This window comes from Lonchura striata, chromosome 4A (genome assembly GCF_050655825.1).
Source record: "Lonchura striata isolate lonStrDom1 chromosome 4A, ASM5065582v1, whole genome shotgun sequence".
Classification (NCBI taxonomy): Eukaryota; Metazoa; Chordata; class Aves; order Passeriformes; family Estrildidae; genus Lonchura; species Lonchura striata.
Window position 1 is genome coordinate 16,586,058 of NC_140742.1, and position 15,734 is coordinate 16,601,791.

A 15,734-nucleotide genomic window follows, 5' to 3' on the forward strand; every position below is an offset into this window, starting at 1 on the left:
GCTGTGAGCATCATGTACGTGAGCTATCTGTTGGATAAAGACACCAGCATGTATCCGGGATCCGCAAGGTGCACCAGCAACAACCTGCCCGTGCAAAACTTCGTGTCTGCTCCAGCCTACTCCGACTACATGGGATACCACCCTGTGCCAGCCCTGGACACCCACGGGCAGCCGGCGCCAGCCTGGGGCTCCCACTACGGCCCCCAGCGCGAGGACTGGAGCGCCTACGGCCCAGGCCCTTCCAGCGCCGTGCCCGCTGCCCACATCAATGGCTCGTCCCCTGGCCAGGGCTCCTACAGCTCTGCTGATTACAGCGCCCTGCACCCCGCTGCTGCTGCGGGGTTACCTCCTGTAGATGCAATTAATGCCCAGCAAATCTCTCCCAACAGCCAAAGGCACAGCTCTTATGAGTGGATGAGGAAAACGGTGCAATCCACTTCCACAGGTAGGAGGGCATGGAGGTTTTATGCTGGGAAGAGATTTTTACTTGTTGTTGTGTCATTGTGGGGGTTTTGTCAGGTTTCCCGTTCAGAGGGAAGGACTCAGATTAATAAAGAAAGGTCCTGATTGCTCTGAAGGATTCTCTTGCTAGTACTTAAATATTGGTTCAATTACTGGATGCTGGGTTTGGTCAGTTGTTTCTTGCTTGACCTTTAGTCCTTTGGGAAATGAAAACAATGTCCTTTCATTTCTCACTTCAGGTATGTTTTTAAAGTTTGTGATATCCAATAGTTGCTTTTAATAGGAGTTCTCTAGATTGGGATGAAAGTTGGAAAGAAAAATTGTATTCACTATCACCTATTCTTTGCTTACTTTCCTCAAGTTTTGGAGTACCTAGGAAAAGTTCAAGTAAAATATGCACAGTAGGGGGTTGGCAGTAAGGCTTTCTACCAGAAACAACCCCTCCAAATATCAGAACTGAAATGAGAACTGCAGGATCAAACAATGAGTCAATGCTTCAAAAACAGGGATGATAAGAAAAGGCTTGCCTCACTTTGTAGTAGCAGCTCTCAGAATATGCAGGAATACAAAGATCCATGGTAACACAGCCTGGTAATATAGCCACAGATTAGGCTCTGCTGCATGACAGTCAAGGAGTACAAAACAATTATTCAATTGTATTTAAACAGAAAAAATAAGCTATGAAGCTTGAAAGAAAGGTTCTGTTTGATTGGGAGGAGGAACAAGAGAAAAATATAAACATTGAGTATCCCTAAAACAAAAATATGCACCCTGTATATGAAAAAAGTATTAAGCAAGAAAGGGGAAAAGAAAAATAGGGAAAACTGCCTGAAAAGAACAGAGTAATAACCTGCTGTATGAAAATTTTGATCCTCTGAGGTGCTGAGCAGCTTTGACATGCACTGAGATCAGTAGAAATTAGGGATCTCAATTCCTTCCCTAAAGAGATGCTCCCAGTATTTCAGTGCTGCATCCCAGGAAAGTTTCTTCCCTTCCCTCACTCCCTCCACACTTGCCTCTAAATAAAAGTCTTCAAAGCAGGGACTGAATCAATCTCTCGTGGAATAGCAATTACTTAAACCAGACATTAGAGAATTGAAAGCAACTGCATAGAGAAGTTGTCTGTATTAAAATAATGCATCTGATTTGTATGGGCAGAGTCCTCACTCCTGCTGAACACAACTTTAGTTCATGGAGAGTCCACAGAATTCAATAGAACAATCAGAACAGGCTGTTGCTCTGTGTGAATAAGAATTTGGGGGGATAAAAAATTTGTGGTTTTAAAATCATATTTGTTCTTCACTGAATATAATCCAAGAAAAAACAAAAGAGGGCCTGTTTTGAAAAATCTTGCAGCTTACTTTTGAGGAGACCTTACAAGGACAACAAAATTGTTCACTAATTGTGGGATTTACAGGTGGCAGAACACTTGCTAAAAAAAAAAACCACTGCTCCTCATCCCTCCCTTACCTGCTTTGTGCTCCTGTGGATTCCAGCCACACCAATGGAGCAGATCTTATTTGTTGTGTGCTGTCCCTTTCATAGTGGAACACTGGGATAGATTGATACAACAAACACTCATATAGAGATAGATATATATCCGCATAATATAAATATCACGTTCTAACTGCTGCTCAAGAAGAACTTAGAGATTTCTAACTTTCCAAATTTCAAGCCTGCAAAGGTCAGAGCATTCTCAGGAGAGCTGGGAGTGTCTTCTTTCTGGAGTAGTCTAACAAGATATTGAGTATATCTGTGTCCAGAATGGGAGAAATCAGCAGGCCATAGGAATAGACCCTCCCAAATGCCCGTGGGCCAGTGGAAGGCTACATTTAAAAGCTACTGAGTGCTGCTTTAGGGTAAAAGTCCAGAGAAGGAATTCTCCTGCTGCTTCTTTCCCTCTTATATATATATATTAGCTTTCCTGCTAGGCCAGGCAGGCTCAGTGCCAGCAGATCTGCTTCTTTGGAATTGGTTCCTTTCTCTCTCTTCACTCCTTAATCTCTGTCTTTTTCTGTTTAAAATCAAGGGCACTGTTGTCCTTCATGGTTTCCCAAAAAATGAAATAACTTTAAAACATTTTGCCTTGCAGCAGTGTCAGCTCTAGGAAAGCACCTGAGTGAGTTTGGTTCTGTACATGCAGGTGTTGCAGTGATTTCAGGTGTGTGACCAGGCTCACTGCAAATGTTGTTTGCTGGATCATGATCAAACCCCTCATAATTTTCTTAGATGGAATCCAATTCTTTTTACACCCTTAAAGCTGTCTGTGTTCGTTGAGCATTATCCTTCTGTCTCTTTACAAAACCTTTGGGAATTTCAGTAAAGGTCTGGTGTTGCAAGAATGAAGGAATCACACTTATTATTGATTAGTTTTCCTTATTCCCTGTGAATAGATACAGACCACTGCTCTTAATGATGAAAAAAGGAGGCTCAGACTTATTGAGGTGATCACAACAGTAATCATTTAGACAAATTAATTTTGCTATTTATTCATTACATTCTGCAAAGCACTAATTATCAATGCTACCAATAATATTTCACTGTGAAAACAATCATTATTCAAGCAAGTAATTTTTGCAAGATATTCTCAGAAGTGTGCAAGAAACGTTCCTGTAATCTTATCCCTTCAAGACTGGGAGAGATTCTTGCCAAAGATTCACTTTCAATAGTCTGACTTGGAGCAGCTACAGAAACAAGGCTCTGAGTCCATGACATTCCCATCTCCAAAGATTTCATAGTTACTGATGCTTTGCAGCCTCATGTCCTGACAGATGATAAACAAAACACTTTATTTCAATTTCTACTACTGCCTCGTGCCCTCCAGGTCTTTTGATACTGTTATCTATGCAACTAATCTGAAACAAAGGAACAAATTATTTCAAGTTTTACTCTGTAACTTTAAAAACAATATCAATGTAGAACCATGTATTCAACTGATATAAAGTGAAATTTATGAGGTTACCTGAAACCTCCGGAAGATCTCATTATTTAATGTGAGATTATCATCGTGTTTTAATACTATCAGAACACATTTCCTGCAGAAAAGTCCTGCTGAGACTTTCATGCATCCTTCTTTCTCTGACTGAAGGATGGCTGAGTGCCTGTCCGTGCCTTGGCACTGCAGGGATTGGATCCTCAACACAGAGCACGTAGAATCCAGTGTCCTATCTCTGCACTCCTCAGCATGTTGAGGGTACAGGAAAAAGCCAATGTGTTTTGACTCAGAACACTTGAAGGTGAAGCACTGAGTACGCAGGATTTTCAGCCACAAACACTGAGAGAAAATATTCTATTCCAACCCTTACACTGCTGCTGTCTCCTCAACCTCTCCTTGGAGAGGGTGAGCACAGCCAGGACAAGGAGTAATCGTAACACAGAACAGAACAAAGCCACAGATAGAAATGTGGGGTGGTAATTCCACACACACACAGACAAGACATAATTACAGGCAAATTCCTTGATGGAAAGTAGAATAAAACCACCTTAGCTACAAATCTTGTCCTGTTGATTTCAGGATTTTTATGGAGCTGTGTCATCACTCACACAGGAGTAGACTTGACTTTATGACTGTGTGAGAAAACAACACACACCTGTGGTAAGAGTGTGCCCAAAACACTGAGTTTAAGCAGGGAACTCCCAGGAGAATTTGCTCACAAAGCTGAAAGAGCAACTTAAGATCTGCAGTTATGTTACCATAAAACAGGGTGGGGACACTTTTTGAAACAGGTGAACTAATTCAGAGGAAAGATTTTCCCTGTAGATGACAACTCTCCTATCATTCTTCTTCAATAAAAATTTACTCTGCAGGCACAAAAGACAGTTTTCTGCTGGTGGTGATAGGAGAACTGAGAGCATCATGACTAAAGGCACTGTAAATATATCACACTTAGTCTTTGAAGGAAGGAATTATATTCCCTCAAATGGAAGGAAGAGGAACAAGCCTCTTTAGAGGCCATTCCTGTAAAATGATGAATGCTAAAGAACATACAATACTTGGGAAAAATGTCAGTTAATCACTTTCCTTTTAGTCTGTACAGTCATTGGCAATGGGATTTCCCCTGGTTTGCCACTCAGAAATCCACTGGCATTTTCTGCAGGTTGAGTGACTCTGCCTGTCCAGTCATTGCTTAAAAAGAATAAAAATGACTCTGCTTTGGATCCAATTCCTTCTATAGATGAAGGTAAATAGAAGAGCTTACACTAGCAAAGGGAAGAACAGAATTTGGCCAATTATTTATTCCAGCTTTATTCCAGAATAGCAGAACATATTCAAAATTGAAAACAGAAGGGAAAATTCAAGTCTGTTGAAAGCTTTCAATTCTGATTCTGTTCTGGTTTTTCAAGCATGAACAATCTGGGCATATATAAAAGATCAGATGAGCAAGACATAGCAGAAAATACAAACACAGAATTATATCAAGTTTCCCAAAATTTTAGCACCTAACTTTGCAGTAATGCACAGGACCAGGACACCTACTTATCACACCAAGATTTCTGGCAGGATTATTATATAATATTGGATCTATGTCACATGTCCTAATACAATGGTTGGTGGTTTGTTGTTTTGTTGGTTTTGTTTTTTTTTTTATTTAGCTTTACAGAAATCATGTGTAGCACAATGTTTGTCTTCAAAACTTATTAAAAATTACTTTTGCTTCACAATTTAAGTTAATTCAATTAAATTACTGACTTAAGTCAGGGAGAATTTGCCCCTTACTTTTCCGACACTTTCAAAGTACGTAAGTAGTTAGAGTCCTAAACAAAACTCTGAGGCCTGATCTCTGTCAGTCTATATCTTTATAAACTCAAAAATTAACATCAGTTTTTTAATACTAAAGTAACAGAGAGATGCAGGTGGGAACTGAGCATATCCTCAGGCCAGAAGCTGTTTCACATTTCCGGGATGATTTAAGGTAACATCCAGTCACCAAGGACAGACATAACTTCTTCTGAAACACTGCTGAAGTCTGGAATCCAGGTTGCAATGCTTTGTCAGCAATCCCACAGTAATCCCACACTATCCTATCCTAGGACATCTTAATGCAGCTTCTGATTTTATGGAAGATGCTGGTTTCAGTGCCTGCAGAGTATTCCTGAAAAGTTAAGAGAGGAGGCTCTGAAAGAGGGCCTAGGGCTGGTTCTAATGCTAATTTATTTTGCTTTGTAAACAAGTTGTGAGGTCCGATGGTGTTTTTTTTTTTTTTCCTTTCCTGGCCTACATTGTCTGAGGTTTTGAGGCCTATCTGTCATATTGAGGCAACAGACCCTTTTAACACTTCACTTTGCTTTGATATGCAGTCTTGTCTCTTCCTTCTCTCTCTTTTCTTCAGGAGTTATATTGCCGGAAAGGGTGATGATTTTCACAGCAAATAAAGAGGCCTTCTCCCAGCTTTATTGTCTTCAGAAGAAATACTCTGTGAATTTTATGACCAATGGGAAAGCTGCTCCCTTCCCCCAGCTCAAAACTTGACCAGTCACAAAAATTGCCCAGAGTGGGTGTGATGGAGCAGCATTGTTAAACTATATCCCACTAAAAGATTTCCAGCCCTGAAATGTCTAATTTCTTGCTGGTCCAAAGGTACTCCTCAGTAGTCACTAGTGCAAAAGAGGGTTTTGAAAAACTCCCTCTTCTTATATAGCTCATGAAAGCCAGGAAATCCACTCCCCCAGCACAAAGGCAGGCAGGCTGCAAAGGTAGCTGCTTCAAAGCCCTTTTGTTTCATTTATCTTCCATCCAAGCACCAATAACCTCTCCAACCACAATTCCATGGTATAACTGTCCATGCCAGAACATATTCCCTGTAGAACTGACACAGTACTGCTGATAATAATTTTAACCTGTCACTAGCAAAAGATAGATTAATTAAGATGGTACAAAGTCAAATGTTGGCTATTTCACTCACCTAAGTGAGGAAAATATACAGGATTCCAATACAGAATTGGATTAATACAAGGACTTTTATCATTGCATCATTGAATTCTGCCATTAAGTCCTGAGAAGTGAAGAACATCCTCCCACTATCTATGGGGTGAATCCATTAGGCCCACCTCAAATTTTACTCAGGTAATATTTCTCCTGGAAATAAAATGCAATTGAAATTAAAATCAGTAAGTCTGCAGAACCACAGTACAGTGGATCTGCTCTAACAGATGGAATTCAGAAGCTGTAGTCCCAAACTGTTTAGGGATGGGCTCTGTTGCTGCTGTTTGTTAACTCTGGCAAATAAAAGTGTGCTTTGCCTTTGAAAGGAAATGCCATGTGCAGACTAATTCCAGCCCAGCATCCAACAAAGGCAGTAGGAAGACTCTCACTGACATCGAGGAGAGTAAAGGCCTAACAGACTAAAACATGGCTCTGCCAGAGCTAAAAGTATCTCTTGGAAGACTCTGGCACATCTCAGCTCCCACTGTGTCTTGTCTCTCATAGACAGTGTTACTCTACACAGAAAAAAAAATCAAATTATTAAAGACAAGGTTTATGTGACATATCAGAGAATTTTTCTCAGAGCATTTCTCAGAATTTCCTTACTTTTGCTTTTTTACTTTCTAAATTATTTTCTTAACTTTAAGAAAGAAATTAGATGTCAAAAGTCCCAATCTTCCATCAAAAATAATCCAGATATTATCAATTCTACTAAAATAACCTGAGAGCTACTCATACAGAAATAAATTATCTTATAGGAGAAAATTCTGTTTTCCATGTACTTTTAATTCCTTCTGCAGCTTAAAAAGAAAAAAAAAAAAAAAACACAACTCTCTCCTATTCAGGTTATAAGGGTCTAAGCACTTAAAACCAGAAACAGGAAGGTTTTTCTTGAAGTTTACCACCTTGTTTTGGCAATAGAGGAACATTTGATATTTGTCTGTGCCTTCTGAATGAGAATAGAGGTCAAGATAAGATCACCTTGTTGCTCTTTTGTGTACTCCATCTTAACAACACAAAGGACACTAAGGAAACATGTTAAACATTTTGTCCTGTAGAATGACCCCAAATTCTCATTTGAAGAGGAAAAAAACCCTTAACCAAACTACCAGTTACAGAGATCAAAAGTTGAAAAATATCAAGTGAGGCATTAAAGCACCACAGGTTACCATATGTTAAACAAACAATTTACACATCCAGTGAAGGAAAACAAATGTCCTGGTATTTATGTGGACTGAACTGAATCACTGCTGTTCCTTAGAGACTCTTACCTTAATGCTGTAAACATATTTGAGACAAAGGATTGAGCAGAACCCACAGCCTAAGGAGCAATCCAATCCCACACCTATTTTCCCTATTGAAATATTCCAAATAATCAGCCTGATGGCGTTAAGAAGAGTTGGATGATGCCCAGAGCATCGTAAAGGCACTATTGATGCTCCCCCAGGGTTGGTACATGGGAGCTGAAGGACCAAATTCTGATGAAGACTTGGTTCTACAAGCCTGGGAGAGTCCTAGAGAGCCCCTGTCTTGTAGGGTGAACTGGAACCATCCCCATCCAGGCTATAAAAGGATTTATTTACAGCATTGCACTGCCCAGGACTTCCAGTGCTCACCAACTCTGGCTCTGGGATCTATACAAATAGTACAAAGAGCAGCAGAACCTGAAAAAAATTTTAATGCAATCAATAGGTTGGTGAGCCAAAAGTTCTTAGAAATAGCAAAGTCCTGACTGTCAAATAGTGGAAGAGGCAAAAGTGACCCGATATGGTGTGCATGGCAAGTGGAAGGCAATGCTAACTTTAACTATGTTCCATTAAAAAAACAAAGAAACATCACATCTCCCTCCACAGAGGGGGGAAAAACATTAACCCAAGATTCTGCTGTAGTCCTGTACCCTGAATTTTGATCTTTGGGACCTATGAAGGGGAGTGGGAAGGAGGGGCTGGGCAGGAATAGGCCTTTGGCAGCACTGAGAGATTACCCCTCCAGCTCCTCTCTCCAGCCAGGGAAAGCTGGTGGCTCTTCTGTGCCATCAAGATTACTCAGACACTAAAATGTTACCAACCCCATGCCTGAGAATCTCTTTCATCCCATTCAAAATTAACTGCCCTTATTAGAGTATAATTATTAGGAGCTTGTGGCACCTGTTTTCTGAGGAATTAGGCATCTCTATAACCTTGTCAGAAAAAGCTCTGTAAGCAAACAGGAGCTGCTGTGCAAAGCCACACGACACCTGCAGCAACAGCAAGTGGGTACAGGTACAAACACCTGAGTTCTGTGCATCACCTGGGAGGACCTGAGCCTGAGGGGTTTCTTCTGCTGCAGTGACCACTGAGGGCACAGTTTCACAACCTCCAGCACCACAATGGAATACAGAGCAAAAAAATACTGAAAACATATTCCCTGTTCCAGATAATTCACTGGCTAAATACGCACATCTGAAGGAATGTCCATATAAAATACATGTCAAAAAATGGTAAGATTGTGGTCAGCAAAGACAATCACACTGGTCTTAACACAACAATTCATTAAAAATGTGGGAAGACCTCAAGCTTTGGCTTTAAGCAGGTGCTGATATCCAATATATTGATTCCCTAAATCATAAACCAGAGAGGAAGGGAGACAGCAGCAGCCTTTTCCATTCTCAGCTTTCTTTCAGAGCAGCCACACATTCTGTCCTCAGAAATGACCCCGTATGGAATCCATAAAATTTCAGCTCCTTGCATCTGTGCTCCCTGGCTCCTGTCATCTGCCATTGCCTTTTAATGCCCTGGATGCTGCTGAGCCGTGTCTGCTCCACTCAGCTGCACCCACAGCTGAAGGGAGGCAGCAATGCTGCTCCCAAAACAGCAGATGCTGCAGTTCTCTGCCCATTGTGAAGTATTATTGCTTGCCTTTTCTCTTTTTTATGAACTGTCATCTGAAAATCTATGTTACTGTTCCCTGCGCTGTTATCAGGTTGTGGGCAGACTGTGCCAGACTTGATGGGAAAACACAACCTCCATATTGCAGTAACAATCACAATGTTGTAGGAATTTTTCTAGCAACAAGAAATGAGGAATTTTGGAAGCTCTCAGTATTTTCTGTGCAGTAAAATGTCCTTCATGATTTTCTATGAGGCAGGTAAGAGTGTCAGCTCTAGGGACAGAGACATGAGCAGTGCAACACCAGGCAGGAAGGTTGCAGCAGAGCTGGGAACACAACCCAGGTTTCCTGGCTCCTTATTCTTACCAGGAATGCCTTCCCTTTCCCAAATGATAACACAGGAGTGATAAAGAACACGAGAAGCAGTTTATCTATTTACTAAGGAGCAAACCTAGTAGTATCTGATGGTATGAACCTCTTGTGTTGTAAATCAAGACTGAGTCAAGGGAGTTACTCTGGGTAAGTGCATAGAGAATCAGGCCTAAAATCCCCCCCAGATATTTTCAAATGTAAAGCCAGATATTTTGTGGTACTAAAGTGAAAAAATTCTAGCTTGAAGCAATGTGTTCTTCTTTCAAAACAGGTAAAACAAGAACGAGAGAGAAGTACCGAGTGGTTTACACAGATCATCAGAGATTAGAATTAGAGAAGGAGTTTCATTACAACAGATACATTACAATCAGGAGGAAGTCTGAACTTGCTGCAAACCTAAGACTTTCCGAGAGACAGGTAGAGTATGGATCACCCATCCAGGCTTTCCTTTGAATTTATGACTGCTGCTGAGGAGATAACAGTATGGTAAAGAATACAGAAATGTTAATGACTCGAGTAACCAAACACTGGGTTCCCTTTGCAGTAGAACCCAAACTAGGGCTGTGCAATAACCCAGGAAATGTGTACACCATCTTTTTCTCATTCTGAGAAACACGAGTTAAACCATATCACCAAAATCCTGCCTGGATTTCTCTCTGGGCTGCGGTAGCAGGGAGAATTTCATGCTGAACTTTCTAAAGCAGAAGTCCTGGTTCTGCTGGGGATTCAGTGGGAATTCCATAACCAAATTGGTCATAGCGGAGATGGAAGTGATGAGCTCAAGTATGGTCAGGACACTTGAAGGGTTTTGTTTCTTTGGCTGCTTTGTACCTTTTGTTAAAGATTTCCTACATACGTGCTACTCCTTTCTCCTGCCCCATTTCCTCCCCTCCAAATTCCACTTCTGTTCCCAGAAGATAAATCAAAACACAGTCCCGTGATTAGGTCTGATTCACTATTGTTTTATGGGCTCTGATGAGGGAATTGTCCAGAACCCACCCATTGTAGCACTGTCCATCCAACTTGAACCTGGCTCACACAACACGTGCTGAGCTTACAGAGATGGAGAAGCAAACACCCATTTTGCAAATATTCCTCAATCTGATGCTGAGTGCCTGGATTTAATTGTTTAAAATTAAAATTGTTTCAGCTAGGTATAAAAAATACACTGTGTGTCTTTTTTCTGGCTGTTAAAACATTCATAATTTGATTTAATTATGATGAATTTGAATATTACAGCCCTGCTTCTGTTAACAACCAGTGATATTTACTTGAAACTTCCTAGCTCAGTGGTAATTCCTGATGAATGTTTTTGTGAGTGTATTTGAAGAGGTGAAACAAAAATATGTGATCCATTTCTTTGTATATATTGGAGAAACTTGGCAACAACTTTTGCAATATTTGTTCTTCTTCATCATCAATATATCAAGAACAAAATGAATTATAGTTCATACAGCCTACATCTCTGAAGTGTTTTTTTTAAATGGAAGATTAAGTGAGAAATACTGACAGACTCCCAACACCACTCTTTTGTACAAATTAAAAAACTCCATCATATGAGCACAACTGAACACACACTGTTCTATCTCAAGTTTCTCTGAACACTACCTAAAACCTCAATTGATTTTCTGGAAAAAATTTTTTCTTGCCTCTGCCAAAATCCAAAATTCCCTGGAAGGAGTATCTCAAAAGGATAAAGAAAAATTGTTTAAACAAGGAAAGAAAGATGCAATATCTAATTAAAGAAAAAAAGGCAAAGTGAAGCACTGTTAACATAGAAAGGATACAGAAATAAAGGAGATAATGAGGATGAGAAAGAAGAGAGAAAATCAGACTTCAGGGGAAGAGAGATATGCATGGAAAAAAGAATTGAAAGGAAGGAGGGCAACAGGTGAAGAACAAGTCAGACAGATGCAGCTGGCCCTGTCAGCTTTTGGTCTGACATTACAGACCTGGTCTTACTTGGACTTATTTGATAATTGGCACATGCCCCTGCACTGCCTACTAATGTCTCTCTGCAGATCTGCTTCCCTAATTTAACAACAAACCAGAATAAAAACCTCAATTCACAGGCAGGTAAGAACATTGAAGCCAGAGGGTAATTCTGGAATGTTGGTTTCATTTCTAGATTGTTTCATCTTTTCATACATTTTGGCAAATGTTTGAGAGAAATTACGAGATGGATTATCTCTGCACAGTCAGAATGCAAGAGATGTGAGAGGGCTTGAGACCTGTTTAATTTGGTACTGAAGTTATATTCCAGAACTAAGACAACAAAAGGAACTGCAAAATATTTCAGATGGCAGTATGGGACTTAAGAGACCTGGATTAAATTTACATAGGCTTTGCATGTATTTGAATCACTCAGTTGTAAAATGGAATAGTAATGCCTCAAGGAGAAGCACCCTGAGACTGTCACAGAGGGTCCTTAACATGTTTTGTTGGGCTTCACCAGTGATCTTCTTTTAAAATGCAGCCTGGTAGCCACAGGTGTTATCACCTCTCACTGTTTTACCTCCTTTCCAATCATTGTTCTCTTTCCCTTTCTAGTTTCTAGCAAAAAATAATTGAACAGACCAATATTTCTCAACACAATATTGATTTTTTTTCTCTTTGAGTTATAGAAAACGGTAACAGAAATGTTTCCTTTGCTGTCTGCACAAGAAAATACAACAAACCTGAATGAGGTAGCTTGACTTATTACACTGAGTAGACATGATCTAGAGCCACTTCCAAGGGTAAACAGCTTGTGTGCACAGCTTTCAATCCAACCCTGGGGATTCACATCCAAAGCCAGTCCAGTTACCACAGAACATTTCACACCTCAACAAGTTCTGCAGTATTTTCAGCTGACCATTACTCACCTTCAGCTCACATCCTCACTTGTCCCATCCCAATAAAGATCCTCCTTCAGCAGGCCCTTCATTCCTTCCCAAAGGTGGCTGTGTGCCTGTGACAGGCCAGGGACACTGGTGGCACTGGATTGTGTGGGAAGCAGCAGCAGATTCTGGTTCCATCTACAAATGAAGTAGAAATCATTCAGCTATTCAGGCACTCCTAAGACAATATTTTGAATTAATGTTGTGTATTGCTGGTGAAATTCTGCTCAGAAGTGAATTTCCACTGGCTTCCACACTGGAACTCACTAATTAACATGCACCATCCAATCAGGAAAGCTTTTGTGCCTCAGTTTATAGGCTAGTAGCAGATCTTCGCTTGCCCTGACTAGTTTCAGTGTAGCAACACTTTTGCATAATATTGGCAATCACTAGGACACATGAGATTCTGTGTTAGATTTTCTGTTAGATTTTCTTTAAAAAAAAAAAAAATCAAAGGTCATTCCATCAAGAAATAACTGAACTAACAACAAAATTCATTTTTTATCAAGCTATCAATAAATATTTTATTGGTAGATAGGAAAAACAAGCAAACAGCTCTGTTGTCTCAGTTTGTCACTGCCTTTCTCAGTGGTGCTCATGCCACTGCTTTTCCCTATGATTCTGTGACTAAATACACAAAGGACCACATTCAGTCTGGTAGCAACTGAAAACAGTTTTCCTCTGCTCCTCCGCAGGTGAAAATCTGGTTCCAGAATCGCAGAGCCAAAGAGAGGAAATTAATGAAGAAGAAAATGACTCACTTTGATGGCAGCAGTCTGGGCTCTCTGCAGAGTGACTCTGGCTCCGTGAGCCCGATGCCAGTGCCTGACGCACAGACTCACTCGGAAATGCCCGGCTCTCTATTCGCAGCGCCGCCGCCGCCGGCCGCGCTGCCCATGGGCGCTTTGCAGCACGGAGGGAGCCTGCAGCAGGTGGTGGCCTCGCAGTGAGCCCGCGGCGGAGCCACGGTGGCACCGAGCCCACGGAGCGGTACCGGAGCACTACAGCACCCAGGCAGTGACACAGCCTGGGGCACGCAAGCTTCAAGGACACTAAACCAAGAGCCACCTGGCAGGCGTGCAGCACAGCACGAGCTCCCAGGGGCTATGGAACTGCAGGAGTCCCTCGGGAAGGGGATGCCTGTGCCACAAGGAGCCCTCCGGCCTGGAGCGGCTGGGGAGGCGCGGCAAAGGAGAGCCCAGGAGCAGCCACAGCCACTTGTTCCACTGCAGACACACAAAAAAAAAAAAAAAGCACAAAACTTGGCCCAGGAAATCAGTCCCACGCTGCTGAGGCAGCTGTGCCCAAGTGTCTGTCCCCTGCCCTCAGGAAAAGAGAATATTCCTGCTCCTTTGATCTCCACAGGTTCCATGTACTGATCCCACTTGTGGACTTTACACATGCATCTTGAGAAATGCAAACCTGGCTGATGTGTTTTGTCCCACTTGATGGAAAGTCTGGAGCCGAGTGGTTGCACGCACTACATGTTAAGGGCAAAGGTCAGGGATGAGCTTTTTGGAATTTTTTGGGTTTTGACAGGTATGATTTCCAATGCTCCATACACTGGTATAAACAGGCACTCTTCCGTCTTACTGTAAATGATTTGAAAGCGTTCTGGAATTGCTAATCTTGGCCCAAGTTCATTTTTGGACAAAGAAAATTCATGTCAGATTCATTTTGGATCCTAAAAGAAAGAGCAAAGAGGGCAGAAGTCCTTTTAAAAAGCATAAGTGTTTCAAAAAGTGACTGCATTTCATGAGACAGCAGAGTCCATGGATAAAGATGCAATAACTGCATCCAACCAACTTTAAATCTAGTCCAGTTTTATGAGTTATTGTGACACTAATAAAATTTGAGAAGCCAAATTAATAGAAGAAAAAGCAAACAAAACACTTCACTTAAAATAAAGCTCTCAGCATTTTTCATGTGGGTCTCAATTCCTGAAGGGCTGATCCCTTCTATACTAAGCAGAATTGGTAGGTAATCAGTACTTAAGAATAATCTGGATACTTATTTCCCCAGTATGATTCCCAGTTGCATGCACAAAACTTTTGTCTGCAAAGGGAAAATTTTTAGAGCACATGAGTGATTTGAGAAGTCATACCCTCATTGTCTAAAGCAGTTTAAAAGTTTAGGATGCCTATCCTCAGTAGTTTCCATCAAGGTATCCCCTGAAATCTGTCATTGTTGCAAAAAAGACTAAGGAGCATTAAGTCATTTAGGCACTACATTCTTGGGTTTGTTTTTTAATTATAACAAATAGTACTATTAGAGTATCAAAATGTTGGTGATGTGAAATTACTTTGTATATAAAGAGCATTAAAATAAATGCCTTTTTTCATAAACATTTTGCAATGTGCATCAGCTACTGCAGGAAGTGAACCTGCAGATTATCATGATTAGTCTGCTCTTGAATTGCAATATCAAATTTAAAAGAAGAGTGATGGTAAAAGAGTGTAGAGAAATTAGAGGAGCATGGGAATAGCAGGATGGTTCAGGGAACCAGCAGCTTTCACTACTTAGTAATTGGATTCATCATTTTGTTTACAAGAAGGACAATGCTAAACAAAGGTAGAGTTCAATGAAATGGAGAAGGTGCACTGTAAAATTGTAAAATTCCCACTTATTCCTGTCACAGTGGTGCTCCATTTGCTGCCAACAGCACAGGTAACAGGGGAGAGGAAGAAGCTGCAACTCAAAGTTCAGCAACAGAAAGTCTCCAACTGATTTCCACATGGTAGGAAAAGAGGAACATGGCAAAGAGCACATGGGAACAAAAGGGATTTCCCATCCTCATCAATGAGCATTGCAACCAAACTGCTCTCTTAAAAAAAAGCCATTGGGTCTACCCAAAAGAGGAATCCACTGGATATACACAGCACAGCCCTTGTGCTGGCAGAGGGAAATGTTAGAGATTTTATTCACATATACACAGATATTTAACTTAACAGAGACTCAAAAAGCTTCAATAGGAAAAGCATCCTCACATTGGCCAATTAAATGGAATTGTGCTCACAGACTAGAGAAAAGCCAATTTTAAAAATCCAGATTTAGACTTTCAAAAGGTAAGAATACAGATGGAAACTTTGTCTTTTGCACCGATATACAATAAATTAAGATCTAGTTATAGCCAAGTGATCATAAGCCTGGCCCCAGGGTTCTGCAGAATCAAGTACACAGCTACCTATTTTAATCACATTTTCATGGCAGAGCTTAATTTCACATTAACA

The 15,734-nt window shown here is 40.9% G+C and overlaps 1 protein-coding gene across 1 annotated transcript; it reads left to right on the plus strand.

Moving 5' to 3' along the window:
* The first annotated feature begins 12 nt into the window (after positions 1-12).
* Positions 13-13,454, plus strand: LOC110467897 (homeobox protein CDX-1-like). The gene is made up of 3 exons (XM_021525309.2): positions 13-445; positions 9,897-10,042; positions 13,200-13,454. The coding sequence occupies exons 1-3, from the start codon at positions 13-15 to the stop codon at positions 13,452-13,454; spliced, it is 834 nt and encodes a 277-aa protein (XP_021380984.1).
* Positions 13,455-15,734: the final 2,280 nt, after the last annotated feature.

Bases quoted from the DNA above. Each gene is read 5' to 3' on its own strand.
- LOC110467897 (XM_021525309.2), top strand. From the start codon at position 13: ATGTACGTGAGCTATCTGTTGGATAAAGACACCAGCATGTATCCGGGA. The intron at 446-9,896 runs GTAGGAGGGCAT...CTTTCAAAACAG, and splicing joins GGTGCAATCCACTTCCACAG to GTAAAACAAGAACGAGAGAG. The intron at 10,043-13,199 runs GTAGAGTATGGA...GCTCCTCCGCAG, and splicing joins TAAGACTTTCCGAGAGACAG to GTGAAAATCTGGTTCCAGAA.